General features: G+C 44.0%; 1 protein-coding gene across 1 annotated transcript in view; it reads right to left on the bottom strand.

Moving 5' to 3' along the window:
• Positions 1–24229, bottom strand: part of SCUBE3 (signal peptide, CUB domain, EGF-like 3) — a 186104-nt gene that overhangs the window by 124390 nt on the left and 37485 nt on the right. The window contains exons 2-3 of the mRNA XM_015423957.1: positions 12767–12889; positions 10570–10695 (exon numbers count right to left, since the gene is read on the bottom strand). Of these exons, the coding sequence (XP_015279443.1) occupies positions 10570–10695; positions 12767–12889 (249 nt within the window). The remainder of the gene's footprint in view (positions 1–10569; positions 10696–12766; positions 12890–24229) is intronic.

Genomic DNA, 24229 nt, shown 5'->3' with positions numbered 1-24229 from the left:
TTGAGTAGCCTTTCCACAGACACAAGGAGCTCTGCTCAGAGAGAGTGAGTTTCCAATCTTCTTCCTCCCATGGGAGCCCAAACTCTTGGAGGCGCTTTGGGCTTTCACGAGATGAGGGCGGCATGAAAAGTGCATGCTGCAAGCAGAAGTCCTTGTGCTCACAGAAATGCTAGTTGGGATCCACACCCATGTCATATGGAACCCAAGTCTGAGAAAGATAAAAGGCGTCACTTATGTATCCAGCAATATTACTGAGTGCTTTTGTTCCTTTTAACCAAAGGTCTGTCAAAACAGCCATTAACACAAAACTAACATTCTTCAGTTCAGCCTCCTTATTCTTTCTGTGTTTCGTTCTTTCCTTCCTTTACTTGGACTTGTCATATCATAGGAAAGAAAGGCAGGATGGTCCCACCCTTGGTTACTTGCAGCTGTACAAACTGTAGAGTTTAGGGCTAAGCTACGTATCCAAGGGATTTTCTTTAATGAAAAGCGTATGTGCTTAATAAATTCACTAATAATTTCTCCACAGACACTAATTGGAATGAAATCTGCCCTGCCCATTTCTGCCACTTCAAGGGGATTTGAGGATGGTTCTATAATTGCCCTTTCTCTTCTGCTGTTATTCCAAAATCCTAGATACCAATAGCTACTAGTAAGTCTCATGAGTGAGAGCACTATCTATAAACAAGAAACACAAAGAATGCATATGAAGAAGGGGACAGGTGATTGTATGCTACAGATTACTGAGCTTTTGTACCGTTTTTGTTTTGGAACAGCTGGTATCTCCTGCTAACCAGCCTCCAGCTCTTCTAGCACCTTCTCTAGGCACTACTTTTCATCTTTTAGTACCCAAAATCTATTCCTCTCACTGGGGAAAGTGTATTTTTCAGCTGCATTTAAGTGACCAAGTTGCTTTCACAGATAGAATAATCAAAGTATGCCCTGAAATTTCAATTTTCTACAAGTATAGGCTGGCTGTATTTTTCTTAACCCTATACAATTTTGCTTGAGAATTCAGTGCCTCTGAGCATAGGCACAACGCCACTCCTCACCACACAGTTCCCACGGCCAATGCCTATCTATTTGGCCCAGAAGGAGGAGAGAAAACTGCCTGAACGGGGGTGAGATTTCCTAATAAGACTTGATCCTATTACTTCTGTTTTTACAAATAAATGACAATGAGGTGGCTCATAAACAATCAGAATGTAAGGGGCCTGCAGGCACACCAAAGGTTTGATTTAGTCTGAAATTTATTAGCATACTGTCAGGAGGGGGTACCTCCCTCCCTCCTCCTTCCTACTCCCGAAGCACAAGGAAGGGACATGGGATCACTTGGAGGAAGTGTGGCCTGCAGCGACAAGGAAGAGTCACCAGGGAAGAGGGTCCGGCGTCAGGACGAGGAACACCGACAGGGAAAGGTCCCCCAAGAGGCTTACCGGCCCTCCAAGGCAGGGGAAAAGAGTATCCAGGGGGAAGAGGGGTTGGTCGGGTTGCTTGGGGAACACTGTTGTAGGTAGGGAAAGGTACGCATGAGGAGAGAATAAAGGCAGATTGCCCTCCCTAGCAGCCAGGGAGGATAAAGCTGGGCTCAGGTGCCGTGGAAGGGGTGCTTAAGTGAGGAGAGAGAGATGGATTAGCACAAACTTCCAAACCTGTGGCTATGGACGGGAGAGGAGAGTTAGGAGTGAGGAAACTCTTGACCATTCCCAGATCTGAGGCGGCTTGGAAATGGACAATTAACCTTCCTACCCTCGAAAACCGGGTGTGTACCTCCCCCCCCTTTTGGTTTCTCAGCTTCATTTTCGCCAGGATGGCTCAAGACCGGACACATACTTTCTCCCCATAATATGATTCTCACACAATTTGCTATCAACTCATCAGTTTGGGCAAGTGTGGTCTCACCCCTGTGTCAGCAGGACAAGCCCCTAGGGCTTCTGCATTTGCAGGTAATCTCGTCCTCTTTCCCCCTCATACAATAAGGACAGTAGGAAAAACTGAGCTCCTACAATAAGCACAGTCCAACATGCACAGTTCAACAACAAGGCAAGATGGACAGGCAGTTTTTGTTATTAAATACTTATTTATTTAGAAAATGTATATGCTACATCTCCAGATGTTCCTTGGAGGAAGTTGCTTATAGAAAAGATACAGATTATAACTAAAGTAGTAATTCTGGAACTTCAGGGTTTTTCTTACTTGCATATGGTGGTGTAAAATGAGCAGCATATAGGAGCAGCAGGTGGCTATACTCAAACTCAATGCTACCTTTAAAAAAAATGTAAGCCTTATTTTCTGACCAGGAACAATCCTTTGTATTCACTTTGCTGGCTCTAGCCCCTCAGGACAAACCCGTCTTTAAAGAAAGCCAGATTGTTGCCCTTTTTGCTGAAACCAAAAAGGAGAAATGTATTTTAAAAGATGTACTATGTATTTAACTTGCAAACCTGAAAAAAATAAATAAAAGGGAACATAGCTCATTCAGGCTGCAGCAACTCAGTGCAGTTGTATCAACAATGAAACAAGCAGTCCTCCAAATGCCTATGTGTTTCACAACTGACTGAAAGGGGGTCATTTCACACTCCTAAATACAGTTTAACCCCTTTTGTGCCTTGTCATAATTTAACTAATATTTCATCCCTGTTTTATCACCATTTTGTTACCTTGCCCTCTTGGTAATAGTTTTATAGATGGTCCACCTGTGTAAGAGGCTACACTTGTGGATTAATCCGGGGTTGCCATATTATGCCATATGGAGGGCAGGGACATAGGGGGCATGGCAAGACAATAGTACTAAAGGCAGTAATTGTGTTAAGCTATTAAATGTGTACTATCGTAATTGAACCAAATCTTGATATAATATGTAATATTAGGTTAAAAAGCATTATTTTTAACTATTCAGATCCCAAATCCAGTAGATCAAATAGATTAGAATGGTAGTATTCCTTCCCCTTTCAAGTAGATATATGTATTAGATCTCCTTTACCCATCACTCATAGTAATAGTGTTAGGGTAGTAGTATCCCTTCCCCCATCCCATAATTGTAGTGTGTAGAAAATGCAAAAAAAAAAAAAGTTCCCCTTCGGGGGGTCAAAAAAAATGATTTGGATGAAGGAACAGAGGGAATGCTTATTAAATTTGCAGATTATACTAAACTGGGAGGGGTAGCAAATACGGTAGAAGAGAGTCAGGTTACAGGATGGTCATCTGTCAGCAATGCTGATTCTGTGAATTTAGGCAGATCATGAGAGTGAGGGCAGGGAGGGTTGCATCAGTGCTTAGTTCTCATGGCTCTTTCTTACATGCTCAGGGAAATGCTGATCACTACTTTGGGGTCAGGAAGCAATTTTCTCCAGACCAATTTGGATCCTGAAGGGGTTTTTTGCCATCTTCTGGGCATGGAGCAGAGGTCATTGGGGGTGGGGGGGAGGTAGTTGTGAATTTCTTGCATTGTGCAGGGGGTTGAACTAGATGACCCTGGAGATCTCTTCCAACTCTATGATTCTAACAATTATGTGTTTTGGATTGTCTGGACTGATCCTCCGTTTTTCCATCCCCAATTCCAATTTATCATCAGGAGCAGATTGGTCATATGACGTAGAGGGAAAATGCTACCCTAGAGGGCTACTAGTGGAAGGAAACAAGCAGAGCCAAGGGCCAGCAACTTTACCAATGCCTTGGGGACACATGGCTGAGACACATCAATGGCAATAATAACTGGTGTCAGTTCACCAGTTGCCTCCAGTTTGTGGGAGGAGGCCATGGCTGAGCAATAGCCATTGTCAGTGCCACTGAGCTGAGTAACCCAACAGTGCCAGCTTGTTGTGCAACAAGGGCCACTCAGATTGGTTGGTTTCAGGGCCATTTTAACTTCCCAGTCTACCCTGTCTATCCTATTTAAGCTGCCTTGAATTCCATGATGGAAGAAAGATGGAAGAAATGTGATAAATAAATATGAATACTTTAAATAAGTAGAAAATTAGGGGGATCGATGCACACTTAAGGGGAGAGGTCTTGGCTCAGTAGTAGGATTCATCCTGCTGTGAAAGTAAAATGAAACAGGTATAATCCCTAGAATCTCCAGTTAAAAGGATCACAAGCAGCAAGTGCTTGGAAACATCTTTCTTGGCCCAAAACCTTGGAAAGACACTTCCAATCAAAGCAGAGAATACTAACCCAAGTCACACCAGTGGTCTGATTCTGTATAAAGCACCATTACATTTCACAGAATCACAGAGTTGGAAGGGGTCATACAGGCCATCTAGTCCAACCCCCCAGTCAATGCAGGATCAGCCTAGAGCATCCTTGACAAGTGTTTGTCCAGCCGCTGCTTAAAGACCGCTAGTGAGGGGGAGCTCACCACCTCCCCAGGCAGCTGATTACACTGTTGAACAACTCTTTCTGTAAAAAAGTTTTTCCTAATATCCAGTCGGTACCTTCCCACCTTTAATTTAAACCCATTATTGCGAGTCCTATCCTCTGCTGCCACCAGGAACAGCTCCCTGCCCTCCTCCCAGTGACAGCCCTTCAAATATTTAAAGAGAGCAATCATGTCCCCCCTCAATCACCTCTTCTCCAAACTGAACATTCCCAAGTCCCTCAGTCTTTCCTCATAGGGCTTTGTCTCCAGACCCCTGATCATCCTTGCCACTCTTCTCTGCACCCACTCCATTCTCTCCACATCCCTTTTGAAGTGAGGCCTCCAGAACTGCACACAATACTCCCGGTGAGGCCTGACCAATGCAGTGTACAGAAGGACTATCAGTTATTGCAATTTGGATGTTATGCCTCTGTTGATACACCCCAAGATCGCATTAGCCTTTTTTGTCACCGCATCACACTGGCTGCTCATATTTAACTTAGAGTCCACCCATACCCCAAGATCTTGTTCACACACACTGCTACCTAGACGTATGCCTCCAGTATGCGTGTTCCTCATTTTTGTTACCCAGATGTAGAACTTGGCACTTATTCTTGTTAAATTGCATCTTGTTCACATCCACCCACTTTTCTTTTCTTTTAATTTTAAAATTGGAGGTTCCAATGTGTTCAGATCTCACTGAATTCTATCTCTATCTTCTGCTGTGTTTGCTGCTCCTCCCAATTTGGTGTCATCCGCAAATTTAATGAGTAGCTCCTCCACACCCTCATCCAGATCATTTATAAAAATATTAAAAAGTACCAGGCCCAGAACCAAGCCCTGTGACACCCCATTGACGACTACTCTTTGAGTGTGGTTCTCCAACCAGTTCCCTAACCACCTACTATCCTAGAGTTCAGTCCACAGTCCTTTAGGTTACCCATCAGAACATCATGGGGAACCCTGTCAAAAGCTTCACTGAAATCCAGGTAAACAACATCAGTGATTGACTCAACCAAAGAAGGAAATGAGGTTTGTCTGTCAGGACCTGTTGGGGACAAATCTATGCTGACTTCCCCGGATGACCAAGTTGTCCTTCAGATGCTCGCAGACTAATCCCTTTAAAATCTGCTCCAGTATCTTCCCTGGGACAGAGGTCAGACTGACTGGCCTGTAGTTTCCTGGGTCATCCCTCCCCCTTTTTTTGAAAATTGGGATAACATCTGCCCTCCTCCAGTCCTGTGGCACATCTCCCATCCTTCAAGAGGTCTGGAAGATGATAGACAAAGGCCGAGTTCAGACTGGCAATTTGAAGCGCTAGGGAGTCGTGGCAAAGAAAACCCGGAACATACCTGGAACGGCTTGTTTGCAGTATTCCCGTTCACACTGCAGCGAATGAAGCGGGAGGATACCGTGGAGGAAGCGCAAGGGAGAGTTCACACTGTTGGGCTGCCCTGGCGGCCTGTTAGCGGCTGTTTCCGTGCTGGGTTGCATGCGCCCATGCGCATGGGTGCAGCAGCAAATAGGGCAGTATTGCGCAGGCACCAACGGCGCCTGCCCACGGACACAGCCGGTGCCTATCATCAATGACTGCGGGTTGTTCCCGCCTTAGCAGCGCTTGCGTTCACACTCAGGGAACCGGAATCAACGCGCTGTATACACGGTTTGCTACCACTTTAACATGTATCTTTTAAACTCGGGAGGGAAGAGGCACAAGATGGCTTGAGAACTGCTGGGGGACGCCTGAAACATGTGGCTGTGTGAACCCGCCCCTTTAATCCGTTACTGAAACGCTCCTCAAACGTTTGCCTGCCGGGCCAAACTGCCAGTCTGAACTCGGCCAAAGGCTCTGCAAGCTCTCTAGAAAGTTCTTTGAGCACTTTTGGGTGCATACAATCTGGCCCGGGGGAGCCAGATGCTTCTCAACTACCTCTGTCCATGTCAACCAGCAGTCTGGACACGGTGCCTTGCCTACCACCATCTCTAGATGAGCCTGTTCTCTTCTACAGGGAAAAAACTGAGGCAAAATAGACATTGAGCCTTTCTGCCTTCTCTCTGTCAGAGTTTCTCCATTTTCACCTAACAGTGGGCCTATCACCTCTTTTATCTTGCGTTTGCTCCTCACATATCTGAATATGATCTTCCTGTTGTAATGAGCCTCCCTGGCCAGCTTTAGCTCACTGTGAACTTGGGCCTCTCTGATGGCTGACCTACAATGCCTAGCAACCAGCAGATACTCTTCTTTAGAGGTATGTCCTTGTCTCCATTTCTTGAACATTTCCTTTTTCTCCCTCAGCACATCACGCAGTTCTCTGTTCATCCACATTGGCTTCTTGGATCCCCTACCATGTTTCCTTCTTGTTGGAACAGCGATGGCTTGAGCTTGCAAGAGCTCTTGTTTTAGGAGAGCCCACCCTTCACTTGCTCCTTTCCCTTCCAGCAGTCTTGCCCATGGAATGATTCTCATCATGCTTCTGAGTTTATTTAAGTCTGCTCTACTGAAATCTAACATACACTTCCTTGGTCCCCCACAGCAAAAGGAATTCTGGCTGGACATGGTCACTTCCCCCTAAAATCCCCACCACCTTCACCCCATCTACCATCTCTTGCCTGTTGGTCAATATTAAGTTGAGTATGGCCAAGCCCCTCATAGCTTCCTCCACCATTTAATGAAGGAAGTTGTTGGCCAGACATGACAGGAACGTGTGTGACTGTGGATGCTTTGCAGAGTTTGTCTCTCAGCAGACATCAGGGACATTGAAGTCACCTGTAACTACCAGGTCATGTTGTTTGGATACCCTGTCAAGCTCTTCAAGGAGGGTAGCAGCATCATTTCAGAAGTTGGTTGCTGAGTCATTAATCACTGGGGTTATTAACAAGCAAGCCATGTTTTTCATTGCAGTGAGGAGGTCATCAGTTTAGTTAGCCAAGGAAGGCATCCTGAAATACAACAATCTGAATACAGGCATTCTGAGGTAAATGGCATTTTGAGATAAAACTGCTCTGCAAAAAATCAATGGAGATTAAAGATACAAAGGGTTGATACTGGTTTATTCTAACAGTGCTGCCATTTCTGCAGACTTCAGCAAGTCTATCCAGTATGTACTTCCACAGGGATTATCTATGTTAGTCTGTTGCAGCAAAATAAAACAGGAGTCCACCAGTACCTTAAAGACTAACAAAATTTGTTCCAGACTCACTTTTGTTTGAACTCACTTCATGGATTTTGCAGCTCTGACTGAAGAAAACGTATGCTGGAATAATTTTTTTTAGTCTTTAAGGTTCCACTGGACTTCCCTTTTATTATCTCATAGATAATTTCTACTTCCATCTCTCATTCTTGTATTGTTAATCAAACTTTTTGGGAAACTCCCTAAGAAGCAGAGTGCTCCAGTATTCACCATCTGGCAAGGCAACTGTGTGTGGAGTTCCCTATTGCCCTGTCTAGCTTTTGCAGCTCCCAGGAGAAAGGGTTTCCCTCTCCCTTCTACTGGAGACAGTTGCTAAAGGCTTAAGCACAACCATCATCCATCAGTAGCTTTGCGAGCACAGATACGCTGCATGAGTGTAAGAATCCAGGACTAGCTGCCTTCTCTGTCAGCAGTTTTCCCTAAAAATGTGTTTGAAATATGTAACTTGGAGATCACAGTCTTTCAGCAGTGAGACCCTGGGGCCATGAGGGTGGGAGAGGCAGCATTTCACTGACGAAATGTCAGTGTTTAAATAACTCTGAAGAATCCCAGCTGTTGCTGCAGTTTTTACTTAATTTGTATGTACACACACACACAAAGTTAAATCACAGTCTTTTCCCAATATGCAGTTTGATATATGACTGCAAACAGCAAGATTTTACAAAACTGTTCTGAATGGAGCAGCAGAAAACAGAAGAAAGGAGTGCTCCAATACACCTGCACAATGTGGACAGCTAGGGAAGACAGACACTGCTGCAGGATGTACCCATCCCAAGAGTAAACACAACCGCATGTATCCACACTGGATTTTGGACCTATTCCCAGCACAGGTCGGGTGTGAAGGCTGTTGACTGGCTGGCATTTGGGGCAGTCACAAAGCCACATCATTCCATCCTTCCCTAGCCTTTGCATTCTGCTCATGCAGAGTTCCAGGGACTGGAACTTCTGAATACCAGGTAGATACCATACTACAGAGTCAGAAGAAGAAGGAGTTAGTTTTTATACCACGCTTTTCTCTGCCCTAAGCAGTCTCAAAGCAGCTTACAATCACCTTCACTTCCTCTCCCTACAACACTCACTTTGCGAGGTAGGTGGAATTGAGAGAGTTCTGAAAGAACTGTGACTGGCCCAAGGCCACCCAGCAGGCTTCATTTGGAGGAGTGGGGAATCAAACCTGGTTCTCCAGACTAGAGTCCATCCCTCTTTACCACTACATCATGCTGGCTCTCCATTTAATTGGATAAACATGCCAAGCACCTGAACCAAAAAATGTTAAAAGCAGAAAGCCTGTCCAAAGCACAGCGGGAGCATCTCTGTGCTAGAGTCAGAGCCAGATAAGTGAATCAGTAGAGGAACAAGCAGGCTGGAAAAAGTAGTTTGCCTTCCAGCAGAAAAACCTGCACCCAGTTCTATACAGAGGTAGTCCTCCAAGTTAAGGGTTACTGAATAATTAGCATTTACTGGAGGTACAGAAAACTTTTTTTGTTCTATTTACCAGCCTATCACATTTGGATCCCACTTTTTTCCTATGTAACTTAGAAAAGCATTTGCAGACTTCTTGTTTTCCTTTCAAATTCATATGAATACTAATCTTCCTATAGTTTTTAAGTCCTGGTGATTTTGTTGTAAGGCTTGTGGTTTTTTCGATTTCATGTCATCAATGAAGAGATATTTGACAAAAATTAGGAAAATGTAAACTCCTTCTGCATCCCACTCTCCACCACTTTATGGTATATTTCAGCTTTTAGTCACTTGAAGCCTTAAATGGTGCATAACCCCTAGAAGTACAGAAACCAAAAAAAGGAAAAATAAATCACCTCCTTTAAATCCCCATAATCACAGCCTTTCTCATCATTTGTGGCTTCAAGTCTAATGGTTTTGTTCATCCCTGTGCAAGCGATTCAGTGAACTGTCCTGGCAGGCAGGCATGCAATCCATTTGCCAGCTGGCAGAATACAGGAACTTGCAAGGACTTGTTGCTGACAGGCAAAGTTTCTAGGAACATTGCTTGTAAACGTCCTCAGGAATATGTTGAGCACTGCTCACCTGCTTAGGAAAAGGAGCATCTCAACGGAAGCCTTCAGATGGCAATGAGGTAGTTTCCCTGGTGGCAGTGCACTGTATCCAGCAGCCATGCCAGCGGTTTCTTTTTCTTTAAAAGAAGATCTTTAGCTGTGATTTAAATAGGACTATGCTTAATCTGACTATTTCACAGCAAAAGCAATGCTTATGGGACTCACAAACTATTTCTTAACACCTTTTTATACCTGTTTGTTGCCACTGTTCTTGCAATCTGCTGTTTGCAAAATGAGACACCAATATTTACCATCTGTTTTCCCGCCACCTATCATTTTTCTACCAGAATGAAAGGATGGAGTAATGAGAGTCTATTTACCAACAATACATTTCCTGATCCATATGTTATTTGGCAAATGAATCCAACAGCACCACTTCTGTCTACTGAGAAAGGGTGGAGATCGCATTTGTCCATGGGGCAAAGATTCAATAAACACTCCGGCAAAACTTTGCAGCTGGGGTCTTTATGCAACATCATACCAAGTGACAGAGTTAGCAGAAATAGAAGACTACTCAAACTGTACTGCTGGCCCAAAGTGCTTTTCATTTCTTCTCTGAACAAGAACAAGACAAAGCATAAGGACAAGGAGGAAAAACAATGGATGCATGGTTCTAAGAACAGACGCCTGAGCAGACATTTTGCATTGATACAAGCCCATTGTCTGCTATCTGACCTTATTAATGCAGTACTCTTATGTTCATACATTTGATAGTGAAGGGACTGACAAGATGATGAGCTACTCGTCTTTCTTCGGTTTACTGGTGTCACTGAATTTGTAGGAAGAATTCACTTTCAAGATCTAGACTACAAATAGTCACAACTCTCAGAGTTACTGTTCAGGCCGTTTCAGAATTAGGAATAAGGCATTATTCATAACAAAATTTATTATTTTTTTCAAACCTAGAGCAATACTTTTTCATGTAAATGGCTAAACTATAACTTACCAAGGCAATTATGCCCATCATGTGCCAGGCGGAAGCCATCATAGCAGGTACATCGGTAATTCCCTGGGATATTGACACATTCATGGACACAGCCAGCATTGTCATCTCGCTCACATTCATCAACATCTGCACAAAGAATAGAGAAGACCAATGACCCAAGAGAACTCCAGAATCAAAAATTACCAACATAGTTCATCAAAGGGATCTAGTTAGACTTTGCAAATGTATTACACCAGTGATGGTCTCAACAGCCACATCTCATATAAACCAATATGATACATTCATTTCCCGTCCCCCACTCCAGTCTCCTGTCAAAAACTGCCATTCATGTTCATATACTATACCAGTTACTTTTAACAAAATCATTACAATTTTGTTAGTGGTTTTTGCACCAAATGGAGGATAGATGCATCTCTGCTATTACCCAACATAGTACCAGAAACACAGCCTAGAGTTTAATACCGAGGCAGCAAAGCAGCTTAATGAACACTAGTTGGGGGGGGGGGGGGGGGGGGGGGGTGACATTAGAAAAACCCATCCATGGTGGCTCAAGGAGGATGTCTGGCCAGACAAACAGCTTTATTATTGGTCTTACAGATACAAATGGCCCACAGTTCATACCACCTGGATAGAAATGTGAAAGCCTGGAATACCCTGGAAAATTCAGGAAGAACCCCTCCCCATAGGTTTTTTCTAGGGACATTTGCAGTTTTTCCCAATAAGAAAACTAGAAATGGGAGGGCCTTTTTAAAAAGTCCTATGAAATTTCTCTTTAGGAATGACTGGAATGCTTTGTAAGACAAGGTATTACTTGCTCAAACTACACAGTATGAAGATTTCTAAGTAAGACAATCTACAGCATTAGATAATGATAGTTGCTGTGTTAGTCCTACTGTGACTGTATGAAATTATTTCTATCCAAATACACACTCTATTGTTCACTACAAAAGTTGCTTTGTATTTTCAACTTTTATTTTTTCTGATACCTATAAGATGGCATGTGCTAAGACTTCATCAGATGCAGAAGCCTGGAGCTCTCTCTCTCTTTCTCAAATGCTGAGTATATTCACAATTTGGTCTGTAGAAAATTAAGGCATTTATCCTTCTAAATTCCATAAGATATTATATCAAATTGTGCTATATGGTAATTAAATTATAAATTATGCACTTGAAAAAGTAAAATAAATTTAGGTTTGATTAGAAAATATTGCATAAATTTCAATTTTCCCAAACATTTCTGTTAAAAACATGAGGAAACAATTTTTTTACATGACTTCAAAATTTTAATTCTCTACACCAGGGTCCACTGTGGCAAGGATGGCCTCTGCCCCAACCACATTAAGGTAGAGTTCTGCTGAGGTGGCTTTCCCTCATCTCTCTGTCTTACCTCATCTTCTCATTCTTTCTCTCCTCCCTCAGCACTGCCTCACTCTCCTCCCTTGCCTTCTCCATGCTATCTTCAACCACCATCTTCTACTATCCTTCTTATAGCTCTTCCCCTTCCATTCTCTTTGCCCTTCTTCCCTATCTATCTTCCTTCTCACCTCCTGCATTGCCTCACCCTTTCTGAGGCTGCCAGGGCCTGGCAGTCAAAAATCACTTCACTGGGTCCCACACCCAGCTGGGGTAGTCATGCAGCATCAGCAGCCAAATGCCTGCCTCTGCCAGCCCGCTGATCCCGGCTGCCACTAGGCCAGGGGGCTACCAGCTGTTCTCTCCATGAGGCTCTTCCACAGCAGCCACCTTCTCTTGCCTCCTAAAGTTCCCAGCAAGCCAGGTGAATAACCTCCACCCCCTGCCCCTTTACTGGAACCACATGCAGGTAATTATAGCAGCCCATCCTACCTGCCCCAACCAAACCCATCTGCACACTATAATTCAGAGCCAAACTACACTTGACCCCAGAGGGTCCATGACCTGATGCTTTCATTTTTACTAAATGTAGAAGGGATATAGGTGGCTTCTAATTTGATTTGGAAAACAGTACAGGGATGATAGGAGCTGAACTTTTTGCCCTGTGCCATTTCCCTATTTTAAATTTTCCACATAAACTGTTTTATGTGTGTGTGGGGGGGGGGGTGTTGAAGCCAGAACACCACACAGTCCTTCTCTGCATTTGACAACATAAATGCATATACGGAGACATGGCTAGATTTCCACCTATATTTATTTCTGTGGATTAACCTATTCTCCCTACCTTTGCAGTGTTTCCCATCCCCGGTATAGCCAGATTTGCAGATGCACTTGTATGATTTGGGAGTGTTCTGGCAGATGGCATCAATGTGGCAGTTGTCAGTCCCATCAACACATTCGTCAACATCTGCAATGGAAGGGGGGAAGCAACATCATAAAACTGCACTCTTGATGTTTGTTTAATACACCACCCAATGTTTACTCTGGTGAGCCTGGAAACTGAATTCCTCACAGCAGGCACCGCTAACACATCATCAAAGGACTCACCCTCAAAGGGTCACATCTAGGAACAATGGGTCAGTTTCTAAGACAAAAGTAGGTTGGGTTAAGGTGCTGAAAAAAATGCAAAGTCTACTTGTGATGACTTTGGTGTACAGCCAAACAAAACAGGGTGGAGAAACAGACAGAGTTTGTACTTGGCAGGACATAATGGGAGCAAGCTGAGCCCCAGTGGTGTTGCCGGTATGTCAGGGGATCACCTCAAACCCAGCTAGCAAGCTGTGTGGGATCAGAAGGTGATATTGGCGGAAGGCCTACCTATCACTTTCTCCCATGCTACTGGATCCACTATCAGACTGACAGTGTCTGAAAAGTCCATCTTGACTGCCTGGGCAGCCCTGCCCTGGATGCCAAGCAAAATGGTCTAACGTACTGCTGTTCGGTACCCATGTTCCAGGGCTTTATCAGACCTTTCCTCAATTGTGGAGACAGCTCTCTGAAGACCTCTTCATACTGTCATTTGGGCATATGGCAACATTAAAAGAAAGCAGTACTTCCCATCATTTCAACTATCCTCAGTGCCATGTGCAGGATTTGACTTTCAGCAGATGCTGGTGGGTATTTTTTTCAGTGCTTGCTAACATGCGCTGAAAGCCAATTTCTGCATCTGATCGGCCAAGTCTTTATGAGCTGGGAGCCACTGTCTGCATACCCAAGCAGCCACCCCATACACAAATGGTTGTGTGAAAACCAGGGGCAGCATCCCATTTGTATCACAAGGGTTCAGTCAGTATTTATGTAAGGACAAACAGTTCTAAATCGGTCTCCAGGCTGGTAAGTACAATGCAAAAATAACAAAGGCCCCTGCCACACGGCAGGGAAAACACCTGGCAAAGCGCGGCTAAATAGAGCCGCACCAAAAAAGAGACGCGCGGGCGGGATCCCACGGATCCCGTGCACCGCGCGCCGTTGCTCCCCGGCCCGATCAGATGCCGGGGAGGTAGGGACGCTCGGGAGGGGGAGGCTGCCGAACTGCGCATGCTCACGCATGCGCAGTTCGGCTGGGGGCCGGGGATGCGCCGGCGGCAAGACGTGCCGCCAATCCCACGGCCAGCGATGATACGGACCAAACGGATGAACCACCTAGGTAGGTGGTTCAGTTTTGAAGCGATTCATCGGGGGAAGGGCCGGACCGGAGATGGGAGCGCAACGCCAGCCAGATGTTGACGTGGGATCGCGCCCATTTGCTGCGCTTCCAATCCGGCCCACTCCCGGCCCAAAAAGCCTCTATGAACAGGGCCTAAGTGATTTTTCTGTGGCCTTCATTAACGTCAGACTGAGCACTTTTTGCCATACATCTCTTAAAGGGGAAGGGAGGTGATTAGTTTTTCTTCCTACGACTATTACACTGTCATGCATCAGGAAAAAACTGAATACCAAGACTTGTGAATCTAAACTAACCAATGCCAATGACACATAAACACAGAAATGAGGTGCCAGAAATGAAGCAACTAAATGAGAAAAACACAACAGGTCTCTCATACTCAGGAACACCACACATTCTTCCAAACACCCTACTCACAGCAATCAATGGTACAACTCACAGAGTGTCTGACCATATATATTTTGTCCAGTGTTCCCTCTAAGCTAAGTTAGTGTGAGCTAGCTCAGTTTTTTAGCCTCTGGCTCACACATTTTTGTCTTAGCTTAGGAAGGACAGCTACAGAGCAAACTAATTTATGCAGTAGCCAAACTGCTCGCTCACAACTTTAATGCCAGTAGCTCACAAAGTAGAATTTTTGCTCATAAGATTCCACAGCTTAGCAGGAGCATTGATTTTGTCCTTTTCCGTTGAGACATAATAGAGTTTTTGTTGCCACAGTTCTATAGAGGAATGGGAGAAGAGGCAGCCACCAGAAGAGCCACATTTATGTGTTGTACAAGCAGCCCAAACCAATGCAGACACAACTCCTTGGCCTGGTTATGCATTATATTGCTGCCCTTAAGGTCGGGGTGTGTGTGTTTGCGACAAGGTAACTCTGGAGTTAGAATAAATGCATAGTGAGTATAGAGCACCTCAGTTATGAGCAATTCACTGTTTGATGATGGAGGGAAACATATAAAGCAGGAAATGACATATTTTAATTGGTATTTATGAGGTTTCTCTCCTGAAGTTACAATTTCAGTGGTATCAAGGACAAAAGCCAAACTAGTACAGAAGAAAGGAACAACTGAGTCTGGCATATTTGTCTCAGGTTCCGTTCAGCCATGTGTGCAAGCTATATTTTGAGAGACAGTTGCAGAGAGGCTCTTTCACTAATGTTCTACCTGAACCTGACAGGACATCTGCTCTTTGCTTGACAATGTAGCCTGATGTAACCCAGTTTATCACTCTTTTCTTCATCTCCCCATTTGGGTTTTTCAAAACAAGAGAAAGGTGGTATCAGAAAGGTGTATCAGCATTGCCTGCTATATTTTCTCTGAGTCACAATTATCTACTTGCTGTCATGGGGGAATCAGGAATGCCACTGCTCTCATTCGACAATGCTCAGAGTACTATAAGAGCACTAGCAAACTGACCTTCATAGAATACTGTCAGCATGACACCAAACCTCCAACAAGATGCCTATAATCTAGCCTTTCTATTCAATATGGATTTATCTCCATCTTACTGTGTGATGTTACCCCTGATGGAAAGCATGTTTTTCATGAAGACATGTAGACCATATTGTTGTTTTATCTATTGTTTTCTTATGTTAGCTGCCCTGAGCCTGCCTCGGCGGGGAGAGCAGGGTAAAAATCAAATAAATAAATAAATAAATAAATATTACTTCAGGTAAAATTATACTTCTGCCTCTCCTGAATCTACTGCCAATTTTTATTGTGTGACTCCAGGCAGAGGTAGAAAAATATACAGCTATGACCAAATTTACTACTAAATCAGAAGATCTCCTTAAGGATATCAGAAAGTAACCTATAAGGACTGGGAAATTATTTGGAATACAATGGAAAACCACTTCAGAGAGGAGTAACAGAAATGGTATGAAAAGTAACAGGAGAAAGCAATCTCACAATTTAGGGACTAATAACCACTTTCACAACGTAATAGACAATAGTCAACTGAAAACAAAATGGACCATGAACACCAAAATTAATTGCAAAATGTATACAACATGCCAATATAATATGGATCCAAGGAAGACATACAGGATTTGGGATTATACTCAAGCATTTCTGCAATCTGAAGACAATAATACCAAGACCCCAATAATTACATCAGCAAAGCTTCTCATGGAATAATATGTCTTTGTTAATATGAAATCAACAAATACTGCAAAAAAGTCACAACACTGTTCTGCAAGAACAAAATAGTCTGCACTACAAGATGGAAGAACATTTGAAGGAAAGTATTTAGGGTAAATTCTACTTAAGACCAAATGGCTATTTAAAATTTAGATGGGAGCAGCAGTATAATATACAGCCTTTAATTACTTACAAAATGTTGAGATCTTCTATTTTCATTTTGCTAAAGAAATACAAAGGCATCCTTAAGATTTTCCACTGAGTTCATATTAAGGTGTGGAGAGCATAACATAATTGCACCATAGCAACCCCTTCCAATCATGGTGCAGCATGCTGATGATGCATATATCAGGTGGAAGCAACCACCTGTTGCATATTGACACAGTCACACACCCCAATGTCAGGTCACCTGTGCCCATGCACAGAACATCACAGGGGAAGTAACACAGCATCCTTCAATGTAAGCAGGAGGCGTTTGTCTCCTCAGCATTTGCACAAATGAAGCTTCAGAAATAAGTTTCAAGACAGAGTTTAATTTAATTGATTCTAAAACTGATAAAATGGCAGATATAGGGGCCAAACCAATAAGCTACTTGTTGAAAACTGTTGAAAACACATATGCGCCTAGCATATCACCAAATTCATTTTTCTGAAGCCTTCTTTGAGATTTTGGGGGACGGGGCTTGATTACTGAACTCCTGTTTGGTTCTGCTGCTAAAGTCTAAGATTTAGACAGGGGTGTCAAACATGTGGCCCGTGGGCTGGATCAGGCCCAATCAGGCTCACAAGGCCTTGACTGTTTCCTACTTCCATTTGCAGGTCTGCTGCTGCTTCCATGTTACAGCTTGCTTTACCAGTCTCTCTCAATCACACAGGAGAGATCGATAGGCAAGGCTCTCCTGTGCAATTGGGAGTCTGATAAACAACTGGCTGAGGCTCCTCCCCCTCCTCCTCCCAGAGGGAGGGAGGGAACAGCCAGAGCTCACTTCCTGGCCAGGCTGCAGGAAACAAAGGGCAGCCTTCCTTTTCTTCCACTGGCTGAGGCTCCTCCGTGAAGGGAGGGAGGGATTGAGGGAGAGTTTGCTTTGCTGGGCTGCCTCAATCGCACGGGAGAAATACCAAGCACCTTTAAGACCAACAAAGTTGTGTTCAACATATGAGCTTTTGTGTGCCTTGCTACAGTGTGTGTGTGTGTGTTTTGTTAGGCTCTTTATACGAGGGCTCTCCTGGGTGAAACTGGGTTCCCTTCCCCTTTTTACTGTATTCATGCCCTCATGATCCAGTCTTTCTCAGTAAGAAAGCAATGTGAGCTATTTTAGAGGAGGAATAACAACAAGCCAGTGAGGTGGAATAGACTGAAAATATGTGTCCAGACGAAGTCCAGACCCTTTGTAGGAAGTTGTAGTTATTTCTCTGGGGAAGAGTATAGTTTTGTAGATAAGCACATGACCCTCAGTCTGTGTTAGGATGCCTTTTCATGTTCTTGACCAGCACATAAAACAACTTGAAGAATTTCACATTACCCTTTTTAACCCGTTTTGAAGCCGTTTTTGATCCGTCTTGGAGTAAACCGGTATAGGGCTGCCATTTCACACATGGCTTACTCCTTCCGGTAAAGAGCTGGATCTGAAGCGGTTTGCCATTTCAGATTGCACTGCTTTTCCCCGCTTTCCCCTTGCCGTTTTTCATCCGCGTCATCTGCGCGGGCGAAAAACGGCGGGGGAAAAGTGCATCGGAACGGGGAGAGGAAACTGAAGACTACTTGGAAGCGGTTGACAGGTAAAACGCTTCAGCCCCGTTTCCTAAACGGGACAAAAGCGTTTGTGTTTGAAATTACAAATATATTCCGTTTGGGAACCATTCCTCTTCCGGATTATATCGTCTGTCTGAAATTCTTCCTTATGTATAAAAGGTTGCAATGCCCAGCCATTTCATGTTTTCCCCTGGGTCCTAGGCTAGGAACACTGAGCATGAGATTTCTGTAATAAAATGTCAATAAATCAAAAGTAGGTTTGCAGTTTACAGATACACACCTGAACAGCATACTCAAGATTGCTACAGCACAGACATTTTGATGCAATAATTCAGATCAGAGGTGTCAGTTATCAGATACTATTAAATAGACAAAATATTGCAAGATCGCTAGTGTTTTAAGCATGTTTTACTTAAAGTTTAAAAGATCTTTAATTGTGTTTGTCTGTGTCCTTTATAAAGTTTATATCTCCGCTACCTGGCATTACATTTTATGATACACATGGCCCGGCCCAGCAAGGTCTCATTTATGTCAGATCTGGCCCCCATAACAAATGAGTTCGACACCCCTGATCTAGACCTATCCTGGAACCACATTCCCATTTCCCAGGTACACACAAAGGGAAGGGAAGGTGGCCACTCCAGATGGCTTCATAGCATCAACTTTGATAGACCACCCAAGACCCCTTCCCTTACAAGGTTATAGGAGAATGTCTGAGAAACACCAGCATTTCACCAGGCGAATGGCATGAAAACCCCAGGGCAAAAACAAGGAAATACACAACTGCACATTCACAGAAGCTTCCCCAGTCAAATACCCACTAGCTCACTGGGGATGAGCATGCATGCAGCAAACAGGAGTGCAATGGGTTTGGATCCCTCTAAAGGAAATACTGGCAGCCAGACAATGACCACCCAGCACCAGAAGAGAAAGAAGAGGCCAGACTACAACCCACACCGCACACACTCAGGAGTAATCCCTTAACCAAATACCCAAATGGGCATACAGGAACAAGACACGGCATAATGCAGCTGTGGCATCAACACCAGTTACATATACCAGGACAGGGAATACTGCAAAGAACAGCATTGCATAGTAAGAAGGCACAATTATAGCACACCCAGGGTATCGGTTTGCAAAACCACATGGAGGTACCTACCAGTCAGCCTTAGGAGGAGTCTGGCCATAGCTGAAGTTTTGCACCATCAGACACAGCCACTGAGGTGGGACCACCTTTGCTGATTGGTTGCCCCACAAACCAATAATTTTGGCAAGCAATTCCCCATTCCCTGTTGCACTTAGGGAGTTTGTTACCATCACCTGTCCTCATCCATGTGTGCCACCTGAAGGCTTTCCCTCTCCTCTTTGCAAAAGCATACCTATGCAAGGGTCAGACAACCCCTTCAGCCCTCTCCCAGTGTAAGTCCCATGCTGAAGGCACCTGAGGTGAGTCAGCAGCAGGATGTGGGGGCTGATCCCTATCTATTAAACCCCAATTAAACAGAGACACGGCTATGAAACAATACACACATTTATTGAACACCTTTAGGCATCTGGACAGCAAGCAGACAAAGGGGGTGGCCAACACTCTTGTGTCTCTACAAGCTGCACTTACAGACTACAGAAACAAAGGTAGAGCTGCCTATATCATTACATGCCTATGAGAAGGACAACTGTGCTGAATGAACAACAGTCTGTTAAAAAGCCTATAGTGATGCAGTATGCAGAGTAGAACAAGAGCACTTTCAACCCAAGACACCGGTCACTGCAGCTGTCGGTCATGTCACAGACTCAGCAGATGGTTGACAATGCACTGTGAATGGGCTCCATCCTGGCCTCTACCCCTGTTGGAGGGCTGACTGCAAAGAGTACAAACAGAAACAAAAGCCGTTAGTATTATGTTCTGCAGAAGCAGCAAACAGCAAATGAGCTCATACACTCTGTACATGTGCTCTTGTTATTCCCCACAAGGTGGGAATATTAAGACCCCCATGCAACATCAGGAACACAGTGTAGCCATTGAGCCACTATGTACTTACATCTTGCAACTCTTTCTGCACCTCCTTCTGGAACTGCTCCATTGGGCCCTGATGCTGCACGGTAATAGGCACCATCAGTGGTGCCGAGCAGTAGTAATGCTCAGAATGGGGTGAATGTTAGTCACCAAGGACTGTGGTTGAGCTCCCTGTGTCCAACATTTGCAGGGACCATTACAACAGCTTCATAGCATGCTGAAATCACAGTGAAATCTTGCCAACATAGCTGCAAGCCTGCCCCCTCCCCCACACTGTATATATTACTATCAAGTGTTGCTGATGTAGAACACACAGTAAGTACTAGAGGACAAGATAAATAGTTGCAGCTGTCACAGTCTGAGGCAGAGGTTGCCATTCCCATGCTTACCTGTGTTGAGTATATTATCTGTGCACCCCCAGCTAGAGAAGCAGAAGTTCTTGTTGGCATCTTGAAATGGAGCACATGGAAAGGTTCTGAGCACAGAGGTATGGCCAATATGCTACAGCCACGTTTGCTCACTCCTTGGGCTGTTTCACAAAAGTTCTCCCTTTTCATACAAAATAGGTATTCATGCAGATTAGATTCATATTAGACAAAACAAAGTATCACAATGGATAATGGACAGGGTGGATAATGGTTATTCTGTAATGTAAACTTATTCTGTAATGTAAACTTGCGGACAGGGTGGATAAAGGTTATTCTGTAATGTAAAGAAGCAGAGCCACTTTGTGCATCTCATTTTTTCTACATTCATACTACCAACCTTTGTTAAGGACTGTTTCCACTCTTCCACTCGTGGATACTGGTTCCAAAGTAATAATACTTTAAAATAACTGAACCACATATATTCTAAAACAAGTGAACTACATCCAACAGTTATAGTAGCTTGTCAGTTATGGTGCCATAGGAACAATAAGCAAATTACAAGACAGTAAGTACACAAATTTTCTGTGGCGTTCTGGTTTAAAATATAGAACATATTTTGTATCATATAAAATAATGTGGCCGTCAGTGAACTACAAGATTCCTTCTCTGTACCAAAATTAAGCTTTGACACATAAGAGAAGTAAAGTTTTTCCATCTCCTAAGATTCTAGATTTTGAATTTTGACAGTGGAAGAATTACACTCTTCTGAAACATTAGAAAGAAATAACTAGAAATGGTATATAACAAGAGTGTGGAAATGTTTTAGTACAAGCAATGAATGAATTATTCATGACACCCACAAGTTTAGTTGCTAATTCACTGCTAAAGGAATAAAAAGATTTTACATCCATCTACATTTTGTGGGCATTCTTTTTCACTGTGTAGTTTGGTTTTCTTACTTGAATCACTTGTTTGTGGTAAAATTCAGTCCATACAGAAACCAGCAGCACACTGGAAAAGGTGGCATTCATATAAGTGGTAGAGAGGAATAATAAATTCTCAAAAAATGGTGATGCAATCAAAGAAATACTAAATATACACCAACCATTTGATCCACTCATATGCCTATAATGAATTCTGTAAAAAATGAATTATCAGTAAAGTTACATGAATTAGAGATTAATCTTTTGGTGACCGTAAGATTAACTGTTGTCAAACACTGAAAAGTACAATCAAAACTAGATAAAAGGTATTGGTTTAAAAAGTCTGGGAGATAATGAGATTAGTCAATTTGACAGCCCAGCTAAGGAAAATTACAAAGATCCCATCATTAAACACAATATAGTGTTCATTAAGCACTCTATTATGATATTTTATACAAGTTAAATTTAATATGAAAAACGTTTATAATAGACTAGGAGTAAGGCCTGTTATGGGAAGAAATACAATGAGCTCTAGAAAAACGCTCCAGATGAGTGTCCTGGCTGTGGCTAGTGGGGTGGTGGAGGGAAGGGGAAAATAGAGGGAGCTGAGTTATGTTTAGAAGGCAGGTGTTGGACATAAATTTTATTTATTTTGATGCCATTAAAGGTTATTGAAACTTGAAACTTATTTATTAAGGAAAAGCAGAAATCAAAATGTGGAGGCATTTGAAGGGTCACAGTGCATAGGAGTCTGGTGTATTGATTTGGGGCTATGCAGTGGCAGCTAAGGTAGAAAAGCACCTCCTCCTCTGCCATGTTTTCTGGGTTCCAAGGGTCTGGAAAGTGGTTTCGTGGCCAGTTACAGGGTTGCTAACTTTGGGTTGGGAAATACCTGTAGATTTGAGGGGTAGAGCCTGGGGAGGGCAGGGTTTGGGGTGGGGAGGGACCTCAGCAGGGTATAATGCCATAGAGTCCACTGCCCAAAGCAGCCATTTTCTCTAGGAGAACTGATCTTGGCCATCTGGAGATCAGTTGTAACAGCTGGAGATCTCCAGGTGCCACCTGGAGGTTGGCAATACTTAAGGGAGGGGCAGGTTTGTTGAAGAACGATTTTATGAATCATTGTACTTTACATTTTCATTCAGGGTTGGGGGTTTTTTTGGGTCAGCTGCTATTCATTCCCACATGGAAATGCCAGGCCCTGTTGGTTCAAGAAATGTTAGAAAACCTTGCAAATCCAGGCTCACATTCGAAATGCTTCATTTCCTTCTGCTTAGCTATAAAGCAAGGCTGTCGCAAGTCATTTTGCTGGCCCAAGTGGGTAGTATGGGAAGAGAGTTGGCAATACTTAGGGGAGGGTAAAATTTGTTGAATGACTTCAGTAAGGTATACTGCCATAGAGCTCACCCTCCAAAGCAACCATTTTCTCCATGGGGACTGATCTCTGTAGTCTGGAGATCATTTGTAATTCAGGGAGATGTCCAGGCCTTCCCTTTTCCCCCAACCTCTTTCAGTTCCAAAGCTGCTTCCCGTTCAACACTTTAACTAAGATTAACACTTCAAACAACTCCCCGCTACTGCCCACGGCCTCTTGGGACTCCCAACTTGTGAGCTGTCATTCTAATTCCCTTTGCTATGGTTGCAGTAAGGCCAGCTGAGAACTATAATTCCCAAGGTGCAATGCATCAGAAGTGGGGGTGTAAGAATGGAGGAGCCGGCGGGATGGGCCAATAGGACGCCAAGGTAGCTTCCCTAGTGGCCAATGGGAGAGTAGGTAAGTAATCGCCAGCACAGCTTGCCTTTTTAATATATATATACACACACACACACACACACACTAAGAATAAGACCCGTTGTGGAAATAAATACAACGAGCTCTAGAAAGAGGCTCTGGGAGAGTGCCAAGGCCTTAGGCACTCAACGTCAATGTGCTGTGGCGACCTCAGCAGGGTATAATGACACAGAGTCCACCATTTTCTCCAGAGGAACTGATCTCTGCTACTTGAAGACCAGTTGTAATTTTCAGTGATCACCTGGAGATTAACAACAATTGTTACTCAGGAGGAAATGGCTGGTTTGGAGGGTGGAGTCTATGGCATTGTACCTGTCTGAGGTCCCACCCCTTCTCAAACCTCACCCTCTCCAGGCTCCACCCCCCAAATCTCCATGAATTTCCCAACCTGGAGTTGGCAACCCTATCTCCTTCCCAGCCAAGCATCAACCTGCCATTATCTGCCCCTCTGATTTCAGCTTTGCATCTCTTCCCCCCTCCCTCCTGGAGATCAGTTGTAATTCTGAGTGATTTCCACCCCTCTCCTGAGATTGGGAACAGTGGTTCCCCAGAAGGGAATAGCTGGTTGGGAGGGTGGAGTCTATGGCATTGTACCTTTCTGAGGTCCCACCCCTCCTCAAAGCTCACCCTCTCCAGGTGCCATCCTTCAAATCTCCAGGAATTTCCCACCTGGAGTTGGCAACCCTATCTCCTTCCCAGCCAATCATCAACCTACCTTTATTTCCCCCTCACTCTTCAGCTTTCCATTTCCCCACACACACACACCTGCAGCCTCTCCCGTGCTCTGAAGCCCTGACTGCCAGAGTCCACCATTTTCCGTGCTCTGAAGCCCTGACTGCCACAGAGTCCACCATTTTCTCCACGGGAACTGATCTCTGCCATCTGGAGAGCAGTTGTAATTCTGAGTGATTGCCAGCCCTCACCTGGAGATTGACAACAATGATTTCCCAGGAGGAAAAGTAGTCTTTCTCTGCAATGGGAACCAAAGTAGCTTACATCATTCTCCTCTCCAACTTTTGACTTGCACAACAACCCTGTGAGGTAGGTTAGGCTGAAAGTATGTGACCAGTCCAAAATCACCCACTCAGCTTCTAC

This window comes from Gekko japonicus, unplaced genomic scaffold (genome assembly GCF_001447785.1).
Source record: "Gekko japonicus isolate JY-2015 unplaced genomic scaffold, Gekko_japonicus_V1.1 scaffold370, whole genome shotgun sequence".
NCBI classification, from domain to species: Eukaryota; Metazoa; Chordata; class Lepidosauria; order Squamata; family Gekkonidae; genus Gekko; species Gekko japonicus.
This window is presented reverse-complemented; position numbering and strand designations above follow the sequence as displayed.